Raw genomic sequence first — 27,727 nt, forward strand, 5'->3', positions numbered from 1 at the left:
TTTAATTGGCACACTCCACATTTTGTGGAGCTTTAGGCTGCAGCAGGAACATTGTCACCCAGAGGTAAGAATTTGAGTTTTGCAAACATCAAAAGTGAGATATTGTGTGAAGTGCACACAGAATTGCGCGCTGCCGTACAATAAAGAACACCAAAAGTAAAAGTAAGAAAACTGAGGCGAGACATCAAGCACTGATGGCTCCGTTTTTTTTCCATTTTCTGCTGTTAATTATGTTCTTTAGTTGTGATTAATTTTCTTCCTTGTTGTTGGAGAATGTTTCTCCCCAAACACCGAGTTCAATTTGGACATCGGTCAATTATGTACCAACTTCATGCCGGGGGCACAGTTCCGTGAATTGTGCTGATGAAGCTGGCGCATTTAGACATGAAACTCCTAACTTGTGCAGTTTTGTGGTTTAAATCTGTATACTAACCTCAAGATTTGTTTTTTCACAACTGGAGGACAGTCTCAGAGCTCAAACACTGGACAGTACAGCCTTGGCTTGATAGCTCTGCTGATGAGGATTGTTTCTGACAAAGGGTCATTGGCTCTGCATGACGACAGACATGGCTGTATGTGCTGATGGCCTGCCTCCTCTGGCACAGTTAGTCTAAATGTAGACTGGCACTGACACTAATGTACACTGATAAAGCTGTGAGAGTCAATAGTCAGGAAAGAGAGGGTGGAGGTTGGAGACACTGGGTTCTTAATTTACCCCATTTGTCCCATTTGTCAGATGCTGAAACTCTGTGGTAACCGGGTTGATGAATCATTCCGAATGTTGACTATAGAGCTCTCCCTACAGTCAGTGGGTTCAGTGATTTTTAACAGGTGAAGGTTCATTTCATGGCATGCCTAATGTCTGGGAGACAGAGAAATTTTAATTTCAACTGACATAATGATGCTGAGAGAAATTTGACTCATCCTGTGATGCGTTTTCTTTCCCAGCGAGAGCAGCAGATTCATGCTCAATGATCACCAAGGACACTGGCTAAGAACTGGATTTAACAGGAGGATAATTTTCATAGATACATGTCAAAGCCGAATGTGGCAATACCTGTCAGCTCTGCTGCTGAAGAGAAAATGCTGGTATTGGAAAAATAATACAGTGTCCTAGTTTTCAACAGCATGGGGATATGTATGATTTCTTGATGTTAGCTATAAAAATTAGCGTTTTTAACTAATAATAATGACAAATGTACCCTTTATTACCCAAGTATCACACAGCACGCCTGGAGATATTTTGTAATTTTGGCTGTAAAATTACAAAATAATTTTCATCTTTATGAAACCATTTGAATTTTCTCTTTAGCTCAAAATGGTTACGGTAAGTGGAATGGTATGATGATAAAATGATACCATCATTTTTTGATACCCGTTTAAATTTTACATGGTAGAATCTAACAGAGCTAATTTCTCTGCCAGTGTTCAGCGTGCAGTACCTTGTGAATGCTTTGTGCTACTGTGATACGTCAGTATCCTCATAAAGCTCATCATCTCTTCTTTCCAAAACCATTAGAATTTTGTCTCTTTAGCATTAGTCATTTAAATAGTGCTAGTAAAATGAGCCTGCCACTGGGCTGGTGGTAAAAAGAAAAAGGAGGGGGTGAGGTATATCAAGCTACATTGATTTTTAATAATAATAATTGCAAATAGTGCATTTAATCAGAAATCCATCTGTGTAATTAAATAATCTGGATGGTAAATGATGTAGAATTTTATCCAAAAACATAATTAAGAAAAAAATTAAAAAGTAAAAAAAACTAAAATGTTTTTCGTGTTTGTTTGTTTGTTTTCATACAAAATTAAGACCAAAAATCATCCTTTGTTGGCATCGCCGATGAAGGAACGTTCTGGACTTGTACTTCAATATAACTGGGGATCATTCTGCCTACATTCACTGGCCTCAAGTGTATAATCTAGCTCTCTGTTTCTGCTGCCACGCCCCATCTTTTAAGGAGGATGCTAGTCGTCTAGCTCCTCCAGGGATTTATATTTAAACTTTTTTTTAAATTTAAGCTCTTGACAAGACTTGCATGCAAAAAATAAAAAATAAAAATACTGATCAGTGCAACTTCAAAAGCACAGGAAATAGGACATATTTTCTCACTAAATCAAGAATTAGTGGTCATGCGCACAAACTTTAATTTGTTATTGTGTGTCTAAAGTCACTCAGGCTGAGCGCAGAAAAAAGCACTGGTCAAAAAAGGGGTGAAGGGTATGCACACGAACTTCCTCTCTGGCTCTCCTAAACCCACACACAGACACTCACACACGCCACTTCTATGACACTGGGTAAATGGTCACAGGGACAAAGTATTCCCAGCAGGACTTTGTAGATGAGGGTTGTCAGCACTTTTCTCACCAGAGGGTTTAGGCCTTTCGTTCTGCTCTGGGATGGCTGAGTTTAATTGGAGAACGCTAATGCGCAGCTGGATAGCAGAGCTGCTCACGCCATGACTGGCTCTGAAAATGGGAGGGTGTCAAAGCAGGGCTGGTGTGTGTGTGTGTGTGTGTCTCCAGTAGCTAGTGCAGACATCCCTCAAGGTGCCAACAAATGTATTCATAGGATCCAAGCAGTTTGTTATGAGCCATCTCATTTACAAAATAATAGGCAATAATAATTTCAGCAGATTGATCCTGGGTTAATCCAAATAATTGCCAATTCATTATCATTTCACATTTTCTGGAAATAGAATTTACTTGTTCTGTCCATCAGTGGGGTGTAAACTGCATGCTTAATTGATCAGATTATACGTGAAACATGTTCTACCAAACAAAAACAAAACTTTGCAAACAATATCAGAAAACATTCAGCACAATGGAAATTACATTTGACAATGCAGTAACAATTCCACTGTATGATTGCAAAACTCTTGACCTCTGAGAGAGACCGCAAACAAATAAAAGAAATAAATAATGGCGTGTTATTCATTGAAATACAACATAAATGCTTCATTTGGGAACACATCATTTTTGGTTGTTATTCCTTTCTATTTATAGATGATCAATCATGTCTTGCATGCTTTACTTTTGTGATTTATGACTTATTTCACTGTTTTGATGTGGTCGAATCTGAAAGCTCCACGGGAGAAGCCCAACGCATCGACCAGCTCTTTAGCACAAAACTGATGAAATACGAATGTGTGCTGTTCATTTCTCATGGATATTTTTTATTATTTTGAATAACACACTCAAACATTTGCTAAATGCTTTTTGATGAAAAGTCAACCTCTATTGTGGAACCATTTCTAGTGGAATCTTCTGAGTATTTTCATAGTTTCACTTTTGTAGAAATCTTCTGTGAAAACAGTGAATGTTTGGTTACACTAAATACAAGATGAGGTGGCTTTGTTGAAATGTAGAGCTGCCTGTGGTTGTGAAGTCAGTAATTTGTGTCAGGTTACAGAGGGCAATATGTGCTGGCGGTTATGATTCCCACTGGATTATAATCTGAGGAGCTTTGTTTTAGCAGCCTTTGATTCATTTTTCAGGACTGAAGGGTTTAAAGCTGCTTGCACTCTTATTTTAAGTTTCCAGGGATGGTGCATCCCAGTGGAGAACCTGGAGCTAAAACACCAATGGGACCTGAGTTAAGTCCCAGCAGCGGTGCCTTTGGCTGTGGGGGAGGTGGGGGAAGAATGATGTCATTGTTTCTGAACGAGTCCAGCGGCTGGTCAGTCCAGCTTGTGAGCTGCAATGGCAGGATTTATGTTCTCCGGTGGAAATGTTTCCCTCTGAGTTGACAGGATACAGTTCAAGACTTCATTTGCATTAAAGGAGGCACGAGGTAGTGTACACATTTCACAAGAAACTAGAGGTTCGCAAGGACAGTGATGCACACCATGAAACAGAAAAAAAGCCAAAAGATAACAACAACAAACAATGGAAGGATCAACAAAGATGAATCACTTCATTGCTTATTTTGAGCAGCAGCCTCACTCCATGTTTATATATTCATAAACAATATATATTTTTTTGTAAACACAAACAGAGGCATTGAGAAAGACCTAAATGGATGGCAAACACCATATCAGCTCTAAACATGACAGGAACACTGAGCCAGGTGTCAGTGTTAGTGTTTTAGAAACAATAGTCATTTACAATAGTGCTTGTTTTAGTGTGATCATACAGTCAGCTGCAGCAGTGCAGCACAAAACAGCTCATTGTTAAGAGCGGATCTGGGGAATGGAAAGAACAGCGTGAGATTTGAATGTGCCTTTCTCATAGTTCATTTTCCCAGTTTGGTCATGGCAGGTTTATGTCTCCAAATTTTGTGCCTTCGCATTGGATCGAGCTCCAAGGGAAACATATGTCAACTTTGGTCGCACCACTTGTTGCCTGAGAGATGAAATCTGAGGAGACATAAACAGGGAACTGAAAGTCAAAATGCAGAAATGGAGTACGGGATGACGCGAGTCATCTTAGGACACTTTTGATCATATGACCAATGAAAATACCACAAGGGAATGAGAAAATATCAGCGGTATATGCTGATTTTTCTCATGGAGCTGTAGTTGTTTTTGGCATGAAAATCAATCTGACATTTTGTTATAAATAACTGGTTAAAAGGTGAAAATAGTGGATCATATGATGACAGTAATGGGCCTGCCAAAAATCGCTATTCCACTTAAATGGACAAACTCAAAAAAAGAGCTACTGGAGACATCCAAATTTAACTGACATTAGAAATATGTTTATTTAATAATAGCTGTATTTGCCTGCATTATATTTATTATGTTGTAACTGATACATACTACTAGGCATACTATACTGTCTAGGCTAAAAAAAAATGAGCGATCTAATTGTGAAAAACAAACAAACAAACAAAAACCTTCATATCCTTCCTCTGAAATAAAAGCATAGCAACTAAAATCTATTTAGACCACACCAGTCTCTTATAGCTTTATAATAATATCAACTAAGTGATTTTTTTTTCTTGACTGGACTGAAATGCCAAAAAACAGAACATGGCACATTATGTGATCATGGCCACACCAGGCTGCTCTGGCAGCTAACTTAACTAATGTAAAATATCAACGTAAACAAAGGAAATAATGTGATGATGGTTACATTACAGTCTAGCACCATTTAGTTATTTTCATAATAACTATATTTAATCATTATTAAATTCTGCTCGACTCACCACCATCTTGCTCTTTGCTCTTCCTTCTTTTTTCTCTCGCAGAAGGACAACTCTTCTTCATTTTCATTGATTGACAGTCAGTCATTTGGTTTGTTTAAACAGAATCATAAACACCACTTGCAGTGGGAGTTAGAGGAGTTAGGTGGATCCCCGTTGGGGAGGTCTCTCTGACTTTCACGTCAAACTTTGCGCATTGCCACTGCTGCAGTTTAAAGTTTGTTATCCATCAGGGAGCCCCTATTCGCCCGGGGCCCACACGGTTACCTGCCTTGCCTGGTGGTATGAGGCGCCTCTGGGTCTTATATTATATTATGGGATAAATTGATGTACCATCCAAATTGCCTGGCAGGTTTCTATTAAAATTATGTAACAGCACATGTCAGATGTACAAGGTGTAATTAAAAAGTCCCAGAAATCTGCAGTTAAAAAACAAAAAACCCTCCTAATTGTATTTTGGCTGTCTCTCGTTTAATATCGTGTTCTTTTGCATGTCTGGGTGGCTGCTATTTTAGATTGTTCACATGTCCCTTATGCATCTGTGATGCACACTGGATTTCCACTTTGTCAAAATTCTGACTCTTCAACTTGATTTCATTTCGGGGAAGTGGAGGATCTCACAGGGAGGCAAATCTGGTGAGTGGGGCAGGTGCTGATTGTGTTGACGCGGCAAGAAAAGTCCAGCTTTTCATCATGTGCCCGCATCACAGTTTAGTCTGTTTCTGCTGAAATGCTCCTTTAGAGACCTCAGAATGCTACAGTGTTGACAGTCGCACCCACTGGTACAAGTTTACAGTGTACAACCTCATAAATGTAACAAAAAAAAAGAGCAAGCTATTGGTCCTGCTCCCAACTTGGCACGTTATCTATGGGCTTGGAAACTGTGGACTCTTCTACTGAAAACTGCTGGGTTTTAGCCAAAGACACAGCTCTCATCACCACCAATGATCCCCAGCATGAAAGTTGAGCCAGTTTGAGAAGTTAATGCTAAAATGCAAAAATAGCAGAAAAGGGAAAATCTGCTGAGTATTTTTTATTTTTTTTAACTGGCAACTTTTTGATCGTACCTTGTAACTGTGTATCATACAATAGCTCCAAATATTTCTAGTTAATTTGTACTACTGAGAAAGACTAAGAGCAAAAGAAGACTTGAATGGATGAGCATTTGAACACACTGGCGTGACCAAGAATGCATGAGATAACATATTCTAAGGTGTTTGCCTAAAAGTTCATTGTGTGTATCTTAAGAACAGTGCTTTTGGATGTCCTTTCTGTCTGTTGGACAAAATCATCACATAAGAACTACTGGATTAAGTGCCATGAAGACTGGCACAGTTATTAGTGTCCTCAGATAAAATATGTTTTTGTATTTGGTGCCATCATAAGAAAACCAAAATCTATGTTCAGTGCTTCAGTTTATATGTGATTACTACATTCCTATCATGCTGTAAAATCTAATTAGTTCCCAGAACTTAAAAAAAAATGATGCAAACTCGTTGCCTCAAAAAAAAAAAAAAAGGGTGGGGGGGGGCAACTTATTTATTGCAAGTACACAGTACTAAGAATAACTTGATCTTTCTGGGTAAGCAATGTTAATTGTTTACCCACTGATAAACATTTCAAGTTCTGCTAAATTAAAAAACTATTTGTAGTAACTATTTTAAATTTTGTTTACACACAAATTATATATAACTGAATCGCATTATATTTTATCGTCCTTGAACTTGAGAGATTTCTAGTACAACACTGATGGAGTTAAAATCAGCCCAACTTTTTTTCCAAATGTAAATAAAGTATATCAGCCAACATAGCAGACACTGTTCTGCTGAACAACAAACAAGTATATTGCCACCATTGCAGCTTGGGTTATTTAATTACATTTTAAAAATTAGCAAATTTAAATTCCATATTTATTTGTTAGACAACTTTAAACAAAGTCTCAGATTTAATTATTCTGAAACTAAGTTTAGGCTTCCCATAACTTCGTATTGCAAATTACATTCCTGATATAATCATGATAAAATGTTAAAAATGATTGTTCAGAAAGTGTTAAGAAATCAATTGCAAGTAATATCACTACTACTTGAGAAGCACCTTTGTTGGCAGGTTATGTCATTCTACACATGTTAACAAGGACTCAGAGCTGATATTAATAAGTGCATTCTCAGAGTGCCACCAGCAAAGCTGTAAGATCTGAAATATCAGCATATTATCTTATCATTTTCCAAAAATGAAGTATTTTATCTTTTAACACATCTACAGAACATTAACTTCTGAGGCCATTTGTGTAAATGTAAAAACAAAACTGAGATGGCATTGTTGATTAAAGGTAGAACGCTGTATGTTGGTAGATGGTATAATTTTGAGGAATGTGTTTAAATACTTGCAGAATATTTATTATGAGAGCACACGTGCCCCGTTATACATTTTATTATGGATCACTGCAATATAAGTTCAAAGTGTACCCATCAAGTTGGGATAGCACAAGTGCAAATAAAAATACATTTTATTTAAAATAAGAACGCAGTATTAGAAAGAGTGATGCCTAAACTGTGGAACTAAGACACTGTAACAGTCTGTGACACAGTTATGGTCATCTGTTTTTATTTTCATAACAATTACAAACATTTCATAATGTGACTTGCACAGCTGAGTCCAATCAATATAAATCTAAATGAGACAAAATCAGATATTATTTTCCCTGTTTCAGTATGCAAATATGTGCACAAAGTAGCCTTAAAGGAAGAAACTAGTGCTGCTAAAAGCCACCTCACTGATTGACTACACTCTCCTCCTGAAGCCGTCCCAAAGGATTGCTTATTAATATACACTATGATCATTAACTATTTAATTACTGTAGTTTAATGACTCGTGGCGTAGGCTGTCTGTGTGCTTTCCTGAACTCGTTAAGACTGATATTTTTATTTATTTATTTATTTTTCTGGCTTGTTGGCAGCTCAACAACTCACAGATGGTTGGGTTAAAACCAGAATTTAGCGAACAGTTGTGGCCTACAAAATTTAACAGACGTCTAAAGAAAAATCTAAATCGAATTGGTATGCGATTCACCACAAAAATGTATGAAAACTCTGTGTTGAAGTACTGAAGATTTCTTCAAATTTGAATATAAAGCACTTCGGAAGTTGATTTAATGACATAATGAAACACATAAATAATGACAGGCACGGTCAGATTGTTTTTCAGTTTTCTCATTCATAATATGTTAGAGTAATCTGTATTCTCTTATTGCACACCATGTTAAATGGAGTGACATCACACACTGTAAAAGACACTTTAACAAACTCGCTTTTGAATTTATGACCCAGGAGGAACATACTTTAGAACAGGAATCTAGCCATATTTCATCCAAAAAGTACTTTGATAGAGGATATGCTGTAGAATTCCACTCCTGGCTCTATTAGGAGGAGAAAAAACTAGACGGCCATGCATGTTAAAAGCCTATGTGCCATCAAAGCCCCTTGGGCTACAAAGGGCTCTTTTAGCAAATGGATGGCAACAGCTGCAAACTCTGGGCTGTTCTTAATGTGCACGATGCAGATGTCTGCACTTGAGTCCCACAGTCTGAGACAGATCTGTCTGCCTCTACACTGGGCCTCTCTCATCATATCACTGTAGCTTCATTAAGCACTGAACTCAAAATCAACATCTGCCTGACAGTTTTTGCTCTCCAATTAAAGTAGAAAAAATACCAAAAACTACTGTTATAACCATCAAAGACTCTTATTATATACTGTATGTATCCTTTTATCTGTCTTGTGTTAACTTCACATAAAATGAAGACATACATTATACTAAAGTAACTCACATATGGAAGCTGGAGCTTTGAAAAACGCTTTGAATCTGTCATCTTTGTCTCATAAGGTTAAAAAAATACAGTAAACTACAGCGATGACTGAACAGATCGATAAGGTACAAAGAGAACTGTCCTGCTATAGCCTGGACACTATTTGTGCTTTTTGAAACTGTTAAATATTGTACTAACAAGGTCTATGTTTGTTAAATTTGATTTATTTGTATTCTTATTTATTTACAGAACAAACGTATCATGTCTTACATTTAAGGCTCACAAGAAAATAATAATAATAATAATAATAATAAGTAAAAAAAAAAGTCCAAATAAGCACCGGCATGAGGTGACAAGGATAAATTACTGGTCGAACCGACTGGGAAAAAGCTGCAATTACCAAAATCAATACACAGCGATAAGAAATGTGCTGCAGACATAAACCATATTCAATCAGATAACACACATCTATCCAATCAGTGAACTGGGACAGAACGCTTTTGACTATTGAACTCATTTAATGCTGAAAACAAATACAAGTTACTTCACTGGGTCATCACAATTGAACAATAGATTTTTTTTTTTTGTATTTGTATCACCCTCAGAAATATACATTCACATGGCTGCATACAGACAATTTCTCTCTTTTGACTTTCTTTTAATAACATTACATCGACAGACTGTATGCATTACCCCCAACAGTGAAGCCACTACTGGCATATTAAAAAAATGTACTAGAGGAGCATTTTTAGGTGGGACTTTGGAAATAAGCTATGCATCAACATCATCTATCCATCATCGAGTCTCCATGTTTGTGGTCAAAATAGGCATATTTTACATGACAGGGTCCCTACACGGCTGTCCCGAAATAAATCCCAACTATAATCTCAACCTTATGTACATTATTTACAGTGGAATGTTGAAACATACTGAAACATACAAAAAAAGAGAGATTAGGATGGAATGAAATTACAGTCAGTATTACAAAATAGAAACTCAAAAAACCCCAACGACATGAAGACAATGTTTACATATACAACTATACAGACTGTTGACCCCAAAATAAAAGGCTTTCTCACGCCAACATATCTGACAAGCAAGTGTGGCAGTGGTTACATAACTGATGTTAAATGTCAGATGAAACCTTAAATTTGTGCTTTAAAAGGGGGTGATGTTTGCAAGTGCAAGTTGAATTTCTCTTAACTGGACCAGCGTTTCAAATGTTGTGCTCAGAAAATTCAGCAATGTGCAACCAGGTTGCAAAGGTTAGATCTCTTCAGGTGTTCAACTCTCCAGTATTGAGAGGAAAAAGTGCGGAATTAGCTGATTTAAAGATCAAGTATACACACCTTGTTTGTACCTTGCTAAAGCTCCTCTGCCTGCTGTAATATTCACTGTAAGCAAGCGACCATAAGCTGTCTTATATTTAACAGGTTTGCGGTCTGCATTGTAGTTTAATAATATCCACGATATTATTCTGGGTATGAATAGCTTGAATGGTGGAGCAGTAACTGTTTAGACTACCCCATGCCTCCTAACTTTGACAGGCACTGAATGCATGAACAAAGGATGCTTTTGATATGTTTGTGTCTATTATGCTGTGATGCAAACTGTGTGAAGTTCAAAAGTTACAGCAAAGCACTCCATCTGCAGGTGAACAATAAAGTAAAGACTATAAAACTGTATTTTGCTTCAGAATATTGAAAGTAGCAACCCCACTGCTGTCAATGAGCTTCCCCCTCTGAAACCTTCAGTGGCAGACCTCGTACCCTTTGTCCCCCACCTCCATTCACTGTATAGTAGATGCACTTAACAGAAAAGAAGTAAGGCTTTAGAAAATAAGGCTGACTAACTAAATTGAGACAAACAGACTTAAAAAAAAAACAATTCCCCATACTGTGATGCTGATTTGTTTTGAAAATACAATATAGTTTGAGGTTCATGATTAACATGCTCATCTAAAAACATACAGTAGACAAGCGTGGACTGTAAAACATTCACATCTCGAGCAGAGGGAACTGCTCTCACAGAGATGTTATTTTTTCATTTTTATTATTCTATATATATTTATATATACTTTACACTTTTTTTGTGTTAACTGCAAAATTGTTGCTGGGTACTGTGTACCTAGGAACTCATACCTCTGTCAATACTGACGACACTGACAAAGTGTAGTCTTCTGAGCTGCAAATGAGGATAAGCACACTGGAACTGATAGGAAAAAAATAGCAACATATGCACTTCCACTCCCACACACAAAACATGCATAAAATAAGGCTTAATACAGTATTTATATTGTTCAGAGCCAGTCAGATATGTCGTTTACATTGATAGATTTCCTCCAATGCTTCCATTATAACCAATTTTTCACATTGCGCTTTTTTTTTGAAGCAAATACATTTTGCTGATTGTGTAATGAACCTCTGTGCTGAGGAGAGAAACAAGTCATTAGCTATGCTAGCATCCACTGGCACTTGTTAGCGGTGATTTTAAAAACATATATATAGATATAGTATATAGAGAGCCTGCAGACAGAGTCATTGATTCCCCATTAGCAGACTGAGATGCCAAAATTAAGGAAGCAACTCTTCATGATTTTAAAATCACCTCAAAAACTCTGGAAAGTCACTTAAAAAGCAAAAGAAAATGAACAAAAGCATCATGAAAGCAGCAGGTGACTTCAGAAGGGCCACCATATTTTAAATTCCCTTTACTTGTTAGCATGTTTTCTCTTCAGACTGAAATGAAAACATCAGTTTCTCCTATTTGTGTCCTTTGTGTCCATGGATGACTCCTCATAGAAAATGCTGTTGATGTAAGCCAACTATTCAGTAAAGTCACAATTATAAAGAGAGACAGAGTCGTTACAGGAAAACTCCTCAGACACTTTTGACTGACATCCATTGAAAAGAAAAAAAAAAGAGGGTCAGAAAAAAATATAATTATGACAGCTAAATGCAAAAGACAGACATTTCATTACAGTGGTAAGATTTCGAGATTGTGTACACAGGTCAAACTGTTCAAGTCAAATGACAATCATGACATTTCAGAGCATTTTTGAAGATTTCCCTGTGAAACTCACCAAATGTCTTTTGGACATGACTGATGCACCACTGAAAAGTAGAAATTGTTTTGTATGATACAATTGCAGCCCTTCTCTCCTCGGCTATACTGCTTCAACAATAAGGGCACTAACGCTTGAAATTAATAAAAAAAAATAGAGCATACTGGATATTTATATGTTACTGCCATGTCCATATGGCTCAGTAGACTGACTTCCTCTCGGTAAAGAAACAAGTCGAGCACATAAACACAGGGGGTCAAGAAATGCTAGCCACACCTTTGGAAAACAGCATTAACATATGTGTTTTAATGCTGCGAATATATAAAAATGAGTAACGCTAACCCCACTGAGAAACAGTATGTATCCCATTTTTTTCCCCCAATTTCTCTGAAACATTTGACCACAAAACTACACACACGTAGAACTCCACCTGTAATTATGTTAGACACTTAACTCTCAGTTCTCTGGTCACTTAAAAATCATACAAAAAGACATTTATAAAAACAATAACAAAACTGCAATGCTAATGTAAAAAGAAAAAGAAAACAAACTGAACATCCAGTGTAGGACTTTCACAAATGTGCTCAGCAAAACCTCAACCTGCTGTCTCTTTTTATACATTTAACACATTTATAATATGAAAAAATACACAAAATGAAGAATACACCAGGATTAATCGACCAATCACCACACCGACCTTGTATGTCAGCAACAGTGTGTCCATCTACATACCTTAGTTTGTACTCTTTGCCCATTCACCTGATGGTACTGATACCAATGCTGAGAAGTTGATGTTGCTAGCACTTTAAATAGACACTTGATTTTCTAGTTGAGATTAGTTGGATGGGGTCAGATGTGAAGGGGGGCGGGATATTAGGGTGACCAAAAGAGGGACTATGATAGTGCAGTTTGATAAATGGGAGGGCGGGGGTCGTGATGGAGGTGAAGGGTGAGGTGGAATGGAGGTGGGGGACAAAGGGTTGTTTGGTTTGGTTGTTGCATGCCACTACACATACCATTCTTTCTTAGAAATGACAGAACCATCGGTTTGAGAGATCATATCATCGGCTATTTCAGATTCAGGCTCGTACTGGAAAGCCAGAGTCCGCTCATCGTAATCTCGGCTCTCTCCTTCATCCACAGTGAAATAGGGCCTCTTCAGGTCTGATTCAGCATCGAAATCACGGTCGCCTGCCTCAAACCCCCCAGTGGTACCAATCTGGGCGGGTTTCTTCTCTTCGTCCGAGTCGTCCGGGTACTGCAAGTTCTTAGGGATGGGGGGGTGGGTAGGCAGCCCACCAGCCTTGCTGTACCCATTTCCAAACACATGTTTCTTGGTGCTGTAGTCTCCCTTGAAGGTGCGCTGGCGGCGGCGCAGGAATATGAAGAGCAGTATGGCCGCTAGACCCAAGAGGGCAACACCCCCCACAGCACCCCCGATGGCGACACCTGCATTGTGTTGCTCCTGTGGGACATGTGTGGTGTCATCGTGGCTGCGGACAGGGGTTTCTGGGTAGGAAAACACAGATGGAAGGGAGTGTGTCAGTGCTCTGGTGGGAAGAGGTGCGTTTGTGCAGGTGCAGATTTTTTTTTTTTTTTAGGAAAGATGGAGTAAGGGAGACAAGGACGGAAAAGCAAAGGGGAAAGGGAAGGACCCCTGGCCCCACGACAACACCCCCTCCCAGCCCAACAGTAGTCTTTAGTGACATATCGTAAAAGCTCAGCTACAGCCACATGCAGTTTTAGACGCGGAAATAATGAAATAAACAGCCAGTCCACCACACAACACCATCAAAGAGTAAAATGACTGAAGACATTAAAGTAAATGAAGCTTTGTCAGCATGCATTAACCATCATTTCTTCTCTGATTAGAAGGCGGAGGAAAATTAAACAATTTAATAGGCAAACAGTGAAGGAATTACAACCCCATTTCCAGAGAAGCTGGGATGCTGTGTAAAATGAAAAGAGAATGAAATGATTTGCAAGTGATTTAAAGCCTATATTCAATTGAAAGTGGTACAAATACAACATTTCAAATGTTGAAAATGTCTGCTCATTTTTAAGAATCTTATTCTTTGAGTTAAACAGCAGAAAGGCAACCAGGGTGGAGCAGTACATAGTCTAAAATGCAGCACTGTGATAGCTAGGTGGTCCTACATGCACTACTTCTTTTTTTCCTTTTGTCTTTTTAAAGACATGTCTCTGTAAGGAGTCTACTGGCTTATCTGCGGTCCAGACCTGTCCCCAGCACATTGGTATTGTACTGTTTCTGATGAACATAGGCATTGCGCTACTTGCAAATCATTCTGTTTTTATTTTCACTTTAAACAGCATCCTAACATTTTGGAGATGGGTTTATAATTGATATGGCTTTTCAGTTAACAAGTTTTACTTACAAGTCAAAGTAAACATATTCAACGATATACTGCAGTACAGTCCAGCATAAATAATTAAAACAAGACATTTTGATCACCAGCATCGTGGTAATGAAATGAAAGAGCACTGCCAGAGATGATTATCAGCAGCCAAGCATACACAGCCATGATGCACTTAGAGAGCTGATAAACACGAAGCTCTTCCATTCAAGCAGAGGAGCACACGGCAAAAAATAGCATATGTCTCCATGAAAAATATATATTATTGACTACAGAGAGAGGAGAAAAGAGAGAAAATTATCATAAGCCTCGGTGTTCTCCAATCTAGAACAGAGCGAATATGACTAATGGCCTGTGAGAGATAATGACAAAGATGCTAGAGTATGAAGGCTGGGATTTCACCTTGCAAAAGCCAAAGGAATATGTTGACTCTACACTGACATTCAAAATTCAAATTCACAACTGCCATGTCCATAGCATCACTAAAATGAGACACTATGTTCAGTCCAACATTTAGGCTACGTTCACACTGCAGGTCTTAATGCTCAATTCCGATTTTTTGATCAATTCCGATTTTTTTGTCTGCTTGTTCACACTACAAATAAAATGCGACAGCAAATGCGCTCTAGTGTGAACCCTCAAAGCGGCCCGCATGCGCAAAAGACAACGTCAAACACAACGCGCTCTGTTTAGACCCAGACCAAACAGTATTGTTTGACTGATGGCCCTTAATATAAAGACTTGTTTCGGACTTTACGTTTCCCAATTTTGCTTTAAGTTATAAAGTTATTTTGTTATTTGCATATGGCCTAATAATTATCCTTATTGCTGTTTTAGAGATGAGCGGTGCTTCAAAGGATAGTTGCAGATTTCTGTCAGAATCTGCAGATTATACAGTACAAATAAAATGTTCAGGTTTCTTCCCAACAGTTTCACTGACATCTACACTGGCTGGCCTGGAAGTGTTCACGATGTCGCTGATAATTGGCGTCTGTCTTGTGTCAGTGGCGTAAAAGACAGATTTAATGCGACATGACCATTCAAACAGCAGTTGCTTTCTAAAACATCAGATATGCATCGGATTCAGTACCACATATGAAAGTGACCCAGATCGGATTTGAAAATATTGAATTTGTGCTGTTCAAACTGTCATACCACAATCGGATATGGGTCGCACAGGGTCAGGAATGTCGAATTTGATGCGCTTTCGCCTGCAGTGTGAACGTAGCCTTAGAGAGCGCACAGCATACATACAGGAAAGAAAAAACACACACAAAACAAAAGGGCTACTTTTGAGTCAAGTGTGGGTGCTGCATACAGTAAAACTAACACGAAAGTGCTGTCCCTTATGTGTGCATCTTCACTTGAAACTACAAACTGTGCAAAGCTCCTTAGAGCACACAGACAAGAGAGACTTTTTATCTGAAATGTGATCAAAGCCTTGAGGCGCATAGGTAGTGCTTAGGTAAACCGGCAGAGCAGAAGCACATTTAACTTCAATGGTGAACACTGAATCCTCAACAGAAAGGTAGGGGGATACAACACAGTTACACCATCTACTAAACAAATGGTGTGGGAAAGGCCTGGAAAAAGGGAATACGAGACTGTGAGAAACAAAGGAAGGAGCTTCCTGTTCACACGGAGCAAACCAGAGACTTGTATGTAAAGTCTGAAAAAAGGCAGGGAAAAGCAATATAGGTGCAATACATGCTGTTTTTTCATTTCCTTCTGATGCTGTCTTTCCAGTCTTACTGCTTAATTACACGCCCATTAGGCACATGATAATGTAACACACACTGATAACACTAAATACGTTAGCTGTATTCGAAAAGAAAAAGGATGCGTTTCTTATTTTATGACATTTTTACGACTAAATTTCAGATGTAGCCTCTACAACATGCACACAAATGATTCATGGCGATTATTAAAGGTTTTAAAGGCAACAACCGAAAGCAGAATTGTATCTGTGTTGATCTAACAGGGGTGGGGAAAATATGCATGGGCAAAGTGTCTTTCTGAAATTTGAAGCTCATTTACAAGTAATGGGTCATAATTGAACAAAAATGAAGGTTTACGTTGAGCAATCCTAAATGTTCCTTGGAGATAAATTATCCCCACGCGTAATCAGTAAGTCGGATAGAGGTGAATCAGAACACCACTGCAATAACAGCAAATCTAAGCCATCCTCATCAAGCAACACAAAAAAGACAAATTTCCCACTTAAGCAGAAAATCTTTTTCAAATTATTGCCCTTAACGGGTGAATCAAAGCCATTACACATGGTGAGAAATGCTCTTTACTGGAAATGATGAATCTCAAACCTAATTCAAGTGTAAAATGATGGTAGTGAGTGAAGTTAGGAAGCTACTAAAGCCTTCCGTTCTGCTTTAATTACAATAGCACTTTATCAGTCTATAGACGAGACCTCCCAAACACGGTCGCTCTCCGTAGCCGCTCTTCATCTGGACCCTTTCTCCAAGGGCCGACAGCAAAGCTCTCCAATTTCTATAGCCGTGCCGGGCACAGTCTCAAATATCAGCTCAGGTTTTAATCTGACCACCTAATGGGATTATTCAGACACAGGCCTTCATTACACACATCAATGAGAGAGCAGAGCCAGGTCACCCCTGCTAGAGAACACATCCTCCCACCAAGTCCAAAGACGGGTGAAAATCCAGAGGATTGAAGGGGCAAAGAGAAAAGGAAAAATATTCTCCTGTAATCCTCTCCTCTACCCTTCACTGCCCTCGTCTGTAACTAGGATCTGATTTTGCTCTCATCAGTCCCCTTATTCAATCTTAATTAGGGAGATTATTGTACTGCATTTCAAAGGTTGCCAAGACTCCATATTTACCATCATTTAAAGAGGTGAAAAACATAAGGACAGAGCATTTAACTTGCAGAATAGCGGCAGTGAAAGATGGTGCAGTGAACCTTCAAAGGTGATCTCTGCCATCTTCATTCCTATAAAGGATCAAGCGAAGCTACCTCTTGACACTCGTATTTGCCGAATGTGAATGTCAACACTAATAAGTGTACAAGTGTTCATTTAAAAAAAAAAAAAAAAGGACAGACATGAAAGAGGTTGTAAACCTCCAGGTATTTTTTGTGGGTTTTAGGCTGGTGTATCCAGCCTGGAGGAAGCTTTGCAAGCTGCTGTACCAAAAACAACAAATGGCGTTTTCGAAAGGAGGTATTAAGTTGTTTTACTGGAGCGGCAATGGAAGGAGGACTACTGATGTTTTTAGATAGCTTCGGCTCTGTGTTTGGGGCACTTTAAGAGGAGAGAGAGAAACTCAGAAAGACCAGAAATTGCTCATCAGATCACTGAGTGCAGTACAGGAACACTGCTTCTATTTTGCAACTTAAAACGCCGTGTTGGCAAAGAGGACTGTCTGCTCTCACCGTGTTACCCAGCGCATTTCCTCTCTGTGCTTATCCCTCTGGAAAATCACACCACCAGCAGTGTGCATACGTGAACATATCTCCAGCACAGCAGCTTTGTCTAGTTCACGGACTCTGTGAATTTATGTTAAATTAGAGCTGCTAGGGTGCAAGCTAATCACCTTATATAATCAAAAAATAAATGAAATGAATGGCTGGGTTATGTAGGTGTTTGACAGCACAGAAAAATGAGGAGGCGTTTCACTAGCACGCCTTCGCTGCCGGCATTACCTGCCAACGGACAGATAAAAAAGACCTCAGCAGCACAACAATGGCCGTGATACTGTTCCACGCTGTAAGAGGCAATGTCTATTAACACCCGTGAGGAAAAATGCAGATAGTGGGGGAACTTTTAGTTGCAACGAATAAAATGTAGTATTGAGATTAATAGGTGGAAGGATGTGCTGTGAAAGACTATAATTCAATCCAGAGGCATGACAGATTTATACAGGGGAAAAAAATAACAGGAAATCTTGCAGCTACTCAAACTGTGCAACAATGCCATTTCGTATTGGGTTATTCATACCACTCTGAACCCTCACATCTGACATGATCAAGTGGATGATTTACTACCTCCAAATATCCAAGTGACACAATATGTTTTCTTCACAACGCAATGAGTGCTTCTCATCTGAGTCATTTGTGCAAAACACAAGTGAGACTTCAGAAAAAATGAATAAATGCTGTGTATATATAATATACATGCATATATATTTTGTAATAAAAATGATTTGTGGCTTCAGAAAACAACATATATTCTGAGCAGGGGTTTGCATTTCGATGTAGAAGCAGCAGATGCTCAGAGATGTGCAGGAAATGACTGTAGAAAGCAGAGGGGGCTTTAAAGTGAGAGAAACTGTTTCACAACTCCGTCCTGCAGATACTGTTACTGGGTGTGCTCCAGTCATGTCTGCACATGAAAAAAAAAAGGAGGAGAGACAGGTAAAAACATTCCTGAGACTTAGCGCAATCACTTGGACAAGGTTATGAAAGAGACTGGGAAAATGAGAGAGGATTTTCAAAGAGTGGCGCTGGGAGTGGTGTTTTAATATGACTAAATGAGGAACAAGCAGATGACAACAAAAGATGAAAAGAACATAGAGGGCTACTCTAAGAAGCTGAGGAGTGGCAACAAGGAAAAAGATTGAGCAAACGCCTTAAGAGGTTGGGGAGTGACAACACAAAATAAAGAATGGCATAATGAGCGAGTGAGTGAGTGAGTGAGGTAGGGGACAATCAGAGAAGACACATTAATTCACTGATTTAACAGATCCTCATTACCTCCCTTGTCTGAATTTGCCAGTGGTTTTGAAGTCGTGGAAATGTAATGCTGCCACGACGAATAAAAGCTCATCACTGACAGGAATTTAACATGCTGCTTTGAGAGTTGCGGCTGGGGCAAATCTCTTTTTCAGCCTATCAGATATTCCCTCCCAATAGCTGCCATTTCTTCCCGTTTGTCACCATAGATTGTTTTTGCTTCCACTGACTTCGGAGACACAAGCTCACCTCAGTTGTGCCATTAAAAGCTTCCCACAAATTCAAATCCAATTCCCTGTCATAAAACCAGTGGGTTAGAAGGATGGGATATGCTGGAGGAGACAATGCTGTGAAACTACTGGAATCAAAACACGGGTGACATCATCTGTAGCCTGAACGTGTGAACATGCAGCAACTTGCAGGACCATCGAGTCAGAAAAACAGCAACTGTTTCTTGTTTTCATCTCCTCTCGGCAGAAATAGCGTGTCATCTCTGACTGAGACCAAGAATTCACACCACCGACTCTCTGCTTTCATATATGGTTATTTGTAGTTGAAATAAACAAAGCCGCCATTGTTATGACTATTATAACAGTAATCCGACATGAAGGTCGCATTTGAAAGTACAGGAAAATACTGGCGCTCCAGAACATTTCAGAAAGCAAGCTGGTCTTCTTGCAAGTATAATATCCGTCATTTTGCGCTACGGGGTAATAATCATTTTTAATGCACCCTTAATGAGCAATGAATATTTACACCAGCATCTAAATGCCAATGCAACTCTTCTAAAAAATCATGTTTACGCAGGTAACATTATTAATGCATTTGCATCTGCGGCTGCAGTGCTTAGTCAAAGTGCTGTGCAGTTGAGTTATTGGGTCAGCAGACATGCAGCAAACAAATCTGCATGTTAGCACGTATTAAGTCAGCAAGAGGTCAGCGAGCTGTTTGTTTACCACACCATCCTACCCTGTGCTTTTTCTCTGCCCCCCCTTTTATTTTCTCTCCCTGTTGTTATTTTCGAGCGTAATGAGTGAATCACCACAGAGCATCACCAACAGCAGCAGCAGCTTTGGAGCCAGTGGTCAGACCCCGGGACAGCGTCTGACCTACTTCATCAGGCTCTCAGGGAGGCGTGACAGATCCAACACCACACGGGTGGACAGGGAGGAGGAGGACAGAGGAGGTGAGCTGGGTCGAAGGGGCTCAGCCAATCCCCCTGCTCCATCTGTCTGCCACATCCCTCTCCTCTGCATATCCTCCGGAGAGCAGAAACAGCAAGCCATGCAGAAACAAATGTTAAGATAAATCACTACGATCTCAGCTGCTCTGCTCTCACATGCTCTCCCCTGGTGACATTTGCATTTCACATCTCCAGCCGGGTTATCTCTTCTTCTCCAAACATAAAAAAACGACTCTTTTTACACAGTGAGCACTTCCCTCCTCCATTTTATGCAAAATGAGCTGCAGCCACAATATCTTCCCCCTCGGTGCTTTCCCCTGGCACAGCACAACACAGAAGAGACTTTATGGGGCAGCCTATGCTGTGCAAGCGAGGGAACGGGCCATGCTAATGTCTCATTTGGATAATGAGGTGTGATCTTGGCAGGATCTGAGCAAAGAGCAACCCCCCTCCCCGTAGTGAGAACGTGGGGGCTAGAAGTCACTCTATCAGCCTGCACACCGAAACCCTTCTAGGTTTGCAGAAGCAGGAAGTTCAAGGGTGATAACAAGCTAGCAAAGGGAGCAGAAGACCAAGATCCTGAAAATGCTCCCTTAACCTGCATCTGCTTGAAGTGACAGTGTAATAATATACAGGATATACACATGTGGCCTTTGAATCTATGAATAATGCAGGCGGCGATGTGAGAAGCGCAATGTGCTATAGCGCACAGATTGAGACAGACTCCACCATGACAGGCGAAGACAAACAAATTTCACATAGCTAGAGGAGCCTTTGCAAAGCTGACATCATAATGTCTCTTGTCTCTGTCAGAGAAAAGAAAGAGACAAATGGCTGCACGTAGCGGCACTGCTGTTAGATGTCAGTAATATATGGTGCGTTACTTGTTTTATTCAAGGATGTTCTTGCCGTAGTCTCGCAAGTTTTATTACACCGACCGATCGCCGCATTATCACGTCGAGAAAACCAACAGATCCTGCAGCGATGGACTGACTGCCACGTCTGTTTCACAGCTGATAAAAATAAACTACATCATCTACTGGAATTTACTGTTATGCGGAGGACCAGGAAGTCATTTAAATAATAGACATGCAGGCTGAAATCTTCCCAAAGTCACTGAAGTGAGTTCAAGATTATTTTTGGTACATTGTGTTACAAAGACTCTTTCAGTAATGCAAACTGGAATATAATAGTGAAGAATCAATAAAGTTTTAGACTTTTAATTCAATAGGAGTGATTAAAAATTTTAAATCTTTTTCTTTCTTTCTTTTCTTGTTTTTTAAATCCAGATGTTAAATCCTGAGCTGCTAATTTCCTATGCGGGGAAAAAAAAATGAGAGATCAAATTTTAGAAAAAATATCTTGCAAAAATCTAGACTAGTAAAGCTAGGTAAATTTTTAAGGGTGTGTTTCACAACCAGTTCAAGTTGTGATAATATTTAAGGCAATTAAAAGATCTAATGTCAGCTCAGATAGCATCTTGTCAGTAATTTAAATTTATGCTGAGGAAGCTCCCTGTGCTATTTCCCACTACCCGCTGCTGCTTTCCTGCCAACCTGGCGGCTAAGCATTCACAATCATTGTATAGGCATACTGAATTCTCCTGACAATAACCTCATTTGCTTCCGGTGAAGAAATAATGTAAATAAAAATCCACATAGGCCTTTTTTTCTTAAATCAATGTCACCTTCTCTCACTCTCACTGTGTGTTACTGTCTTTGCACATTATAGTGTTGTAGGACTAGAAGGATAGAAGAAGTGACAACCAGTGAACGCTAGAAGTTGACACAGGCTGTTACATAAAGTCCTGTAAACAGTTTCATGCCCTCTCTTCCTCTTTCACATCCCCGATGCTGTCTGGCTGGAAATAAATTTTAAAAATCAGACAGACGAACTCAAATTTCTCCTTCAGTGACATGAATGTATTACCTATGCATCTCTAACTATATATATATTTTATTCACATAATTTTGGCACGTGACTAGGATTTCTCCCCCACCTCTTCTTTCTAAACTTCATTTTCTCACACGGCAGCCAACTATTGCGTGTTCAGGGAAGCGTGAACAGATGTTGGCACCGGTTGACTGTGCTTACAGAAGGATCCATCCTCACGCTTTCTTGCTAAATTGATGAGAACGCTCTCACTCCATCCAGTTTAACCCAACTGGTAAAGCCCTGTGGCAAAGCTGACTGCACCTCTGCTCTCTAAAGCAGCTCTCTGCCACAGCTCTGACAAAGGAGGATGAAAGTTAGCGCTGCTAAGCTGTAAGGGGAATCATCCAAAGGTTCACATACTAGCTGACCCCTAGCTGATCTGATATCATCATTCATAGCTGATCCTGCTAATATGGCTGGAATAATGCAACGTCTTTGACTCACTCTGGCCCCTATCTCTCAAAGACGAGTGCTGGTGTGTGGGTGAGTCAAGGTTAAAATGAGTAAACAAATGCACTTCCCCCTCACTGAAGCTAATTTTCCCACATGTCACAAAACTGCGCTGCCAAGAATAAAACCACACATATCCTTTCTCAGGGGTGATAATGACATAATTGTAAGGCCATCCTCGCAAAACAGCCATTCATCAGAACTTATTAAGCACTAGGAAGAAATTTAAGATGGCAGCATTGATTTGTTCCGAGCACAAAAACAGAGTCTGATGGTGGAAAAGCTGATTATCTTAATGAAAGACTGATTCTGTCTCTCTTAAGTTGGGGAGGATCTTTGAGGTTTAACCGCATTATTCCTGTGGCTTTCTCAGCTGCAATATTTTACAGGGGTGACTGCTTGAGTGACATTCCTATTAGACAGTTAAAGGCTGCTGAGAAGGATTCATCAAAAATAACTTACATTGTGAGGCTGTTTAATTGTCTCTATTTTTTAACACGGCCTCTGATACCCGTTGGTAATTAGCTGATTAATCAGATCTGACGACTTGTCAACTTTCTCTCAGGAGATTTCTGAACTGCATGTAAATGAGTGAGGTATTTGCTAAGAAGAGGCCCATTACATGAAACTCATCTCCCTCGCTATAGATCCCTCCCCCTCCCTCTCTTCCTTTTCCCCTAGACTTCCTTTCCACCTCTTTTTCTGAGAGCGAGGATTGATTAAAACAGGAGAGTGCTTCATTAGATTCTGACAAGTGACACCATTTCTCCAGAACACATGTCCTTGGAGAGAGCCATTTTAGCCCATGTGACTCGACCATAGTCGATGCCATCTCCGCAGCAAACACTATCCCAGAACTAATTGAAACAAGGTGCTCTGTTGCCCTGCTATCTGCCTAGGTGACAGTTATGCAGCTTCCACCAATCTGTCCATGAAAACTGAGTAGTTTGATTAAAACACGCTTTCTTAAAATCCTCCACGTGTGCTGCATCCCACTGTGGGAAAACAGCTTTTCTGCTATACAAATGAGACGTCATGGACGTTTTATCTTCCTGACATCAAGCAAGGTTGCCGCCACAGCAGGTGAACATTATGGTGGCAATCTATAAGTGAAGGATTACTACCAGACGTATGCATATGGATAAATCTTTCTACGGACAAAATTATGTATAATAGTGGCAAGATTGCTTGGGTGTCATATTTGTCAATGATAGAGCTTAATAAAGGATAAAAAGACCAGGAACAATGATGTTTTATTTAAGACCATTAAAATGGGCTTTTAACAAGGTAAATAAATTATTGTTTTGTGTTTTTAATGGTCAAAAAATCTGGCAGCCCTAGCAGCTATATGAGGTTCTGAACAAATGTGCCGAAGCTATTGGTTTGGTCCTTTTCAGCACAGTACACTTAGCTAGGATTACTGAGGCCTAATGGTGCAGCCTTGAACAGCAGCCAGCAGTGGGCTCTCTCACCTGCTATGTCTCAGCCAGACCTCTCTGAAGTTGCAAAGCACAAAGATGCTTTTTGAAGTTAATGAAGCATCAGCACGCTTCTTACACCAGCGCCACTGGGTCATTATGCACTGCCAATGTCAAGGCAGCAAAGAGCACTTCAGAAAAGTCAATAGGAAATGTTGTGTCCACCCTGAAGTTCCCATGTAAAGGTCTTTTCAGTCATGTCAGCCGTGCAGATCTGCAGTCACAGAAATGTCTCCTAAACCGAAAGTCCAAAGTTTCTGGTGACAAGTACACACTAAGATGGGGATGCTATCAATTTCACATCATCAGCAAAGAGCGCATAAGCAGATGCATCACACCACTGCAAGATATTGTGCACGAGACACAGGGGCAGACCGGCTCTGTTGCCCTTTGTGTGCATCCTAAAACAGGAAACTGCATTAATGCTTCAAATCAACTTGAGTTGCTTATAAGGCATTGTGCAATTTGATGGGGCTCCATGTCGGAGCTGAGGCTCTGAACTGTGCTTACGCAGGGGGAATCTGGCTGTTCTCCCTTTAACTTGTAACTGTTACTATGGGAACTGGCAACATGCTTTTAAGACTGGTGTGGTACCCTTTGGGAATATATCCTTAAAAGAAATTGGGAACTTTTGCCATCAAATAGTACAGAACAACAATATATTCAACCAGTGTGTTACTACAGAGATGGCAAACAAACCACTGGGTTCTTTGTGGCATTTAATGTTTGATATATATATTTTTTCTTTGACGGTAGTTATTATAGCTCCAAATATCAAGTGACAATCTAACTGTCAAGTAGAAAAATTTCAATAATTAGTTTTAATGCATAATTATATGTAATAACTGTAATAACGAAGCGCATTCATTATTTGTAAACATGCAGAGTGACAGAAAGGAACAATGACCTACTACTGAGAACCAAATGTATTTTCACAGCCTCGGAATTAGTCATTACGCTTCCTCTAACCTGCTACTGAGCACAGTGCAAACTTCTTCAAAAATCAAAAGGTTCAAAGACAAAAACAAAGCAGAATGCTTAGATTCCAATTTTGCACAGAGGCGACCTGAAAGCGAACGCACTCACATCATGTACCCACGCATTGTTCACCTCACTCACTCAATACAATTATATAGACAAATGATGAGAATAAACAGAAAGACTACTGGGACAATAGCAATGTGGTTTGTTAATTTAAGCAATCAATGAAAAAGAAGAAATAGAAAATTACTTTGGTGCCTTTGTTTTGCCTTTCCAAAAGGGGGTACAGTACTTTATGCCAAACAGTACATCTCTTTGGAACCCAGTTACTCAATACAAGCTGGTGCACAGCGATTTCCTAACAGCAGATTACTTCCTCATCTTCTGTTCGATAAGAAAGGCCTGTTCCCACTCCTTTGAAACCTCTATTATAACGCTACTAGCCCATCTGCTTTGGGAGGGCAACTCCTCACAATGCAGGTAATGACATCACACAACATCCAACAAAGCTTCTTTGTCTTAGCCTTACCCTTACCAGTAGAGAATAACACACTGAAAGAGAGGAAACAGAAAAAAAAGGTACGCAATGATACTGTAAGGCGCAGCTGTTCACTTCACACCAAGCAGAGCGTTTCCAGAGACACAACATGAGTCAACATGCAAAGCAATGCAAGTTAGAACACCTCGGCTTCCCAGAAACCAAGCAGCGCAGAGAGCAAAGGGGGAACTTTCCAGTCCGACCAGAGCAAAACTGTGACAGTCTCCCGATACCACACGCACACAGCTGGTAGCAATAAAAGATGATCTCCACATTTGTAGTCTGTCTAGCAAGGTCAGATCTGGCATATATTGCAGTTGGGGCTTTGAGGGCATAATATCGTCTCCTATGGATAAGAACCCAGAGGAACCACAGTGCGTGTGTGCCAACAATTATGTGGAATACAAGGAAACTGAATCAGTTTTGTTCAGCATTTTGTTTTCCCCAGAAGACAAGAAGAAGAAGAGGAGACAAAAGAACTAGCACAGAGCTCAGAGAGATGTGAGCATGATGCAAGCAAACTATGATCAATACAGTACCCTCACCTCAAACCCCCAATTTCCTTGATGTTATTTTAGGCACTGATAATAGACCTGCTTTATGTTGCTCCCACACATGTGCTTGGATGTGTAACAGGGCAGGTCGGTAGGGGGGCGGTGGTTCTCACAGTGTGTGAAAACTCTGATACACAAACAGAGAGGATTTTTTTTTTTCACCCAACCTGCCACACTGTTCAGCAGGGTGCCCCACAGCTAAGGCAAGCTGGATCCACATTGAAACTACGCAGGCGATCTGCTGCAATCACCTGGTATGTGCATGTGCACTGATAGCGGTGTTTATTTGGGCAGAAGGGGGTCTGATCCTTTCTGACTGAATTTTTAGAGGGCTACTGCACTGATCAGGCCATGCCAGAGTTACTGGAGAGAGAGAAATGACCAGCTTAATCAGCCTACCTGTGATGTTGACGTCCACAATGCCGGTGCGAGTCCCGATGCCGTTGGTAGCATCACAGACATACGTCCCAGCCAGGTCATAGGTCACAGGACCCTTGAAGAACAAGGTGTTGTTCTTGATTTCCACGTTGCTGGGTAGGGAGCCATTCAAACTGTGATGAAAGAGAGAGAGAGAAAAAGAGAGAGGAACAATAATGCAGACACCATAAAAAGTCAGAATTACTCCAGACCGCTGAAAAAAAAAGAAAAAAAAAAAAAACCCCTCCCAGATGCAGCAAAGCAATTCAAAGCGCATAAAAAATACAGTCTCTAGTGCCAAACAAACTTGGATGTGGGTGTGGGGGTGAGATAAATACCGAGAATATTTGACAGTGCTATATTTCAGCCATCATCCATCAAGTCCAAACAAAATTATGAGGACAGGGAATCCCAGCAGGTCCAAACAGGTAAGATATAGCTGATGCCTGAGGACATGGACTTTTTGACACGTGGAATACAAAACAGTGGCAGAGGAGGGGATTGTAGGGGGTAAAGGGGATGGGGGGGCCTTCCTTCCAAAACTACAGCACAGCACACATGGCTGAAGTCAAAACTCAGGGGAGCTGTCAGGAGAGGCAGCTGATCAAGCGATAAATGCAGAACCTACCAAATGCTGTGCTGTCATTGAGAACTGCAGCCTGTTTCTCCTGCCTGAGGTGTTTGTCTTCATGGTTCACTATCTCTACTGTGTTCAGACTTGCTCATGTCCTTTGATCAGGTCAGCAGACTTTGAGGCCATGGATCATGAACAAACAAAGCCTCTATTGTATTATCTGGACCCCTTTTATGGAGCCCGGAGGCTAGAAAAGGCATCAAATTTCACGACAATTAGATGTTTCCTGTTGCTTTTCCCTCAATTAGCCCCATCACCTGCTCTGAATAGGCCCAGCTTGAGCAGAGTTACAAAACATCACGATAATATTAAAGAGCCCCCTGGTCTGACTGAGGTGAGCTGCTGGTTGTTGGTGCTTCTTTAATCAATAAGGATGCTGCAAAGATTTCCTCCACTACTGTGGGCTCAGACAGGCACACTGAGAAGCGCAGGCGTGCAAGAACATCAAAAACAATGTAGTGTTCCT

At 40.1% G+C, this 27,727-nt stretch overlaps 1 protein-coding gene across 1 annotated transcript in view; it reads right to left on the bottom strand.

Annotated features, from left to right (window-relative positions):
* Positions 1-9,446: 9,446 nt before the first annotated feature.
* The window catches only part of nectin1b (nectin cell adhesion molecule 1b), a 74,573-nt gene continuing 56,292 nt past the window's right edge, over positions 9,447-27,727 (bottom strand). Inside the window, exons 5-6 of the mRNA XM_031751230.2 lie at positions 26,610-26,761; positions 9,447-13,521 (exon numbers count right to left, since the gene is read on the bottom strand). Of these exons, the coding sequence (XP_031607090.1) occupies positions 13,019-13,521; positions 26,610-26,761 (655 nt within the window). The 3' untranslated portion in view covers positions 9,447-13,018. The remainder of the gene's footprint in view (positions 13,522-26,609; positions 26,762-27,727) is intronic.

This window comes from Oreochromis aureus, linkage group 14 (assembly GCF_013358895.1).
Source record: "Oreochromis aureus strain Israel breed Guangdong linkage group 14, ZZ_aureus, whole genome shotgun sequence".
NCBI classification, from domain to species: domain Eukaryota; kingdom Metazoa; phylum Chordata; class Actinopteri; order Cichliformes; family Cichlidae; genus Oreochromis; species Oreochromis aureus.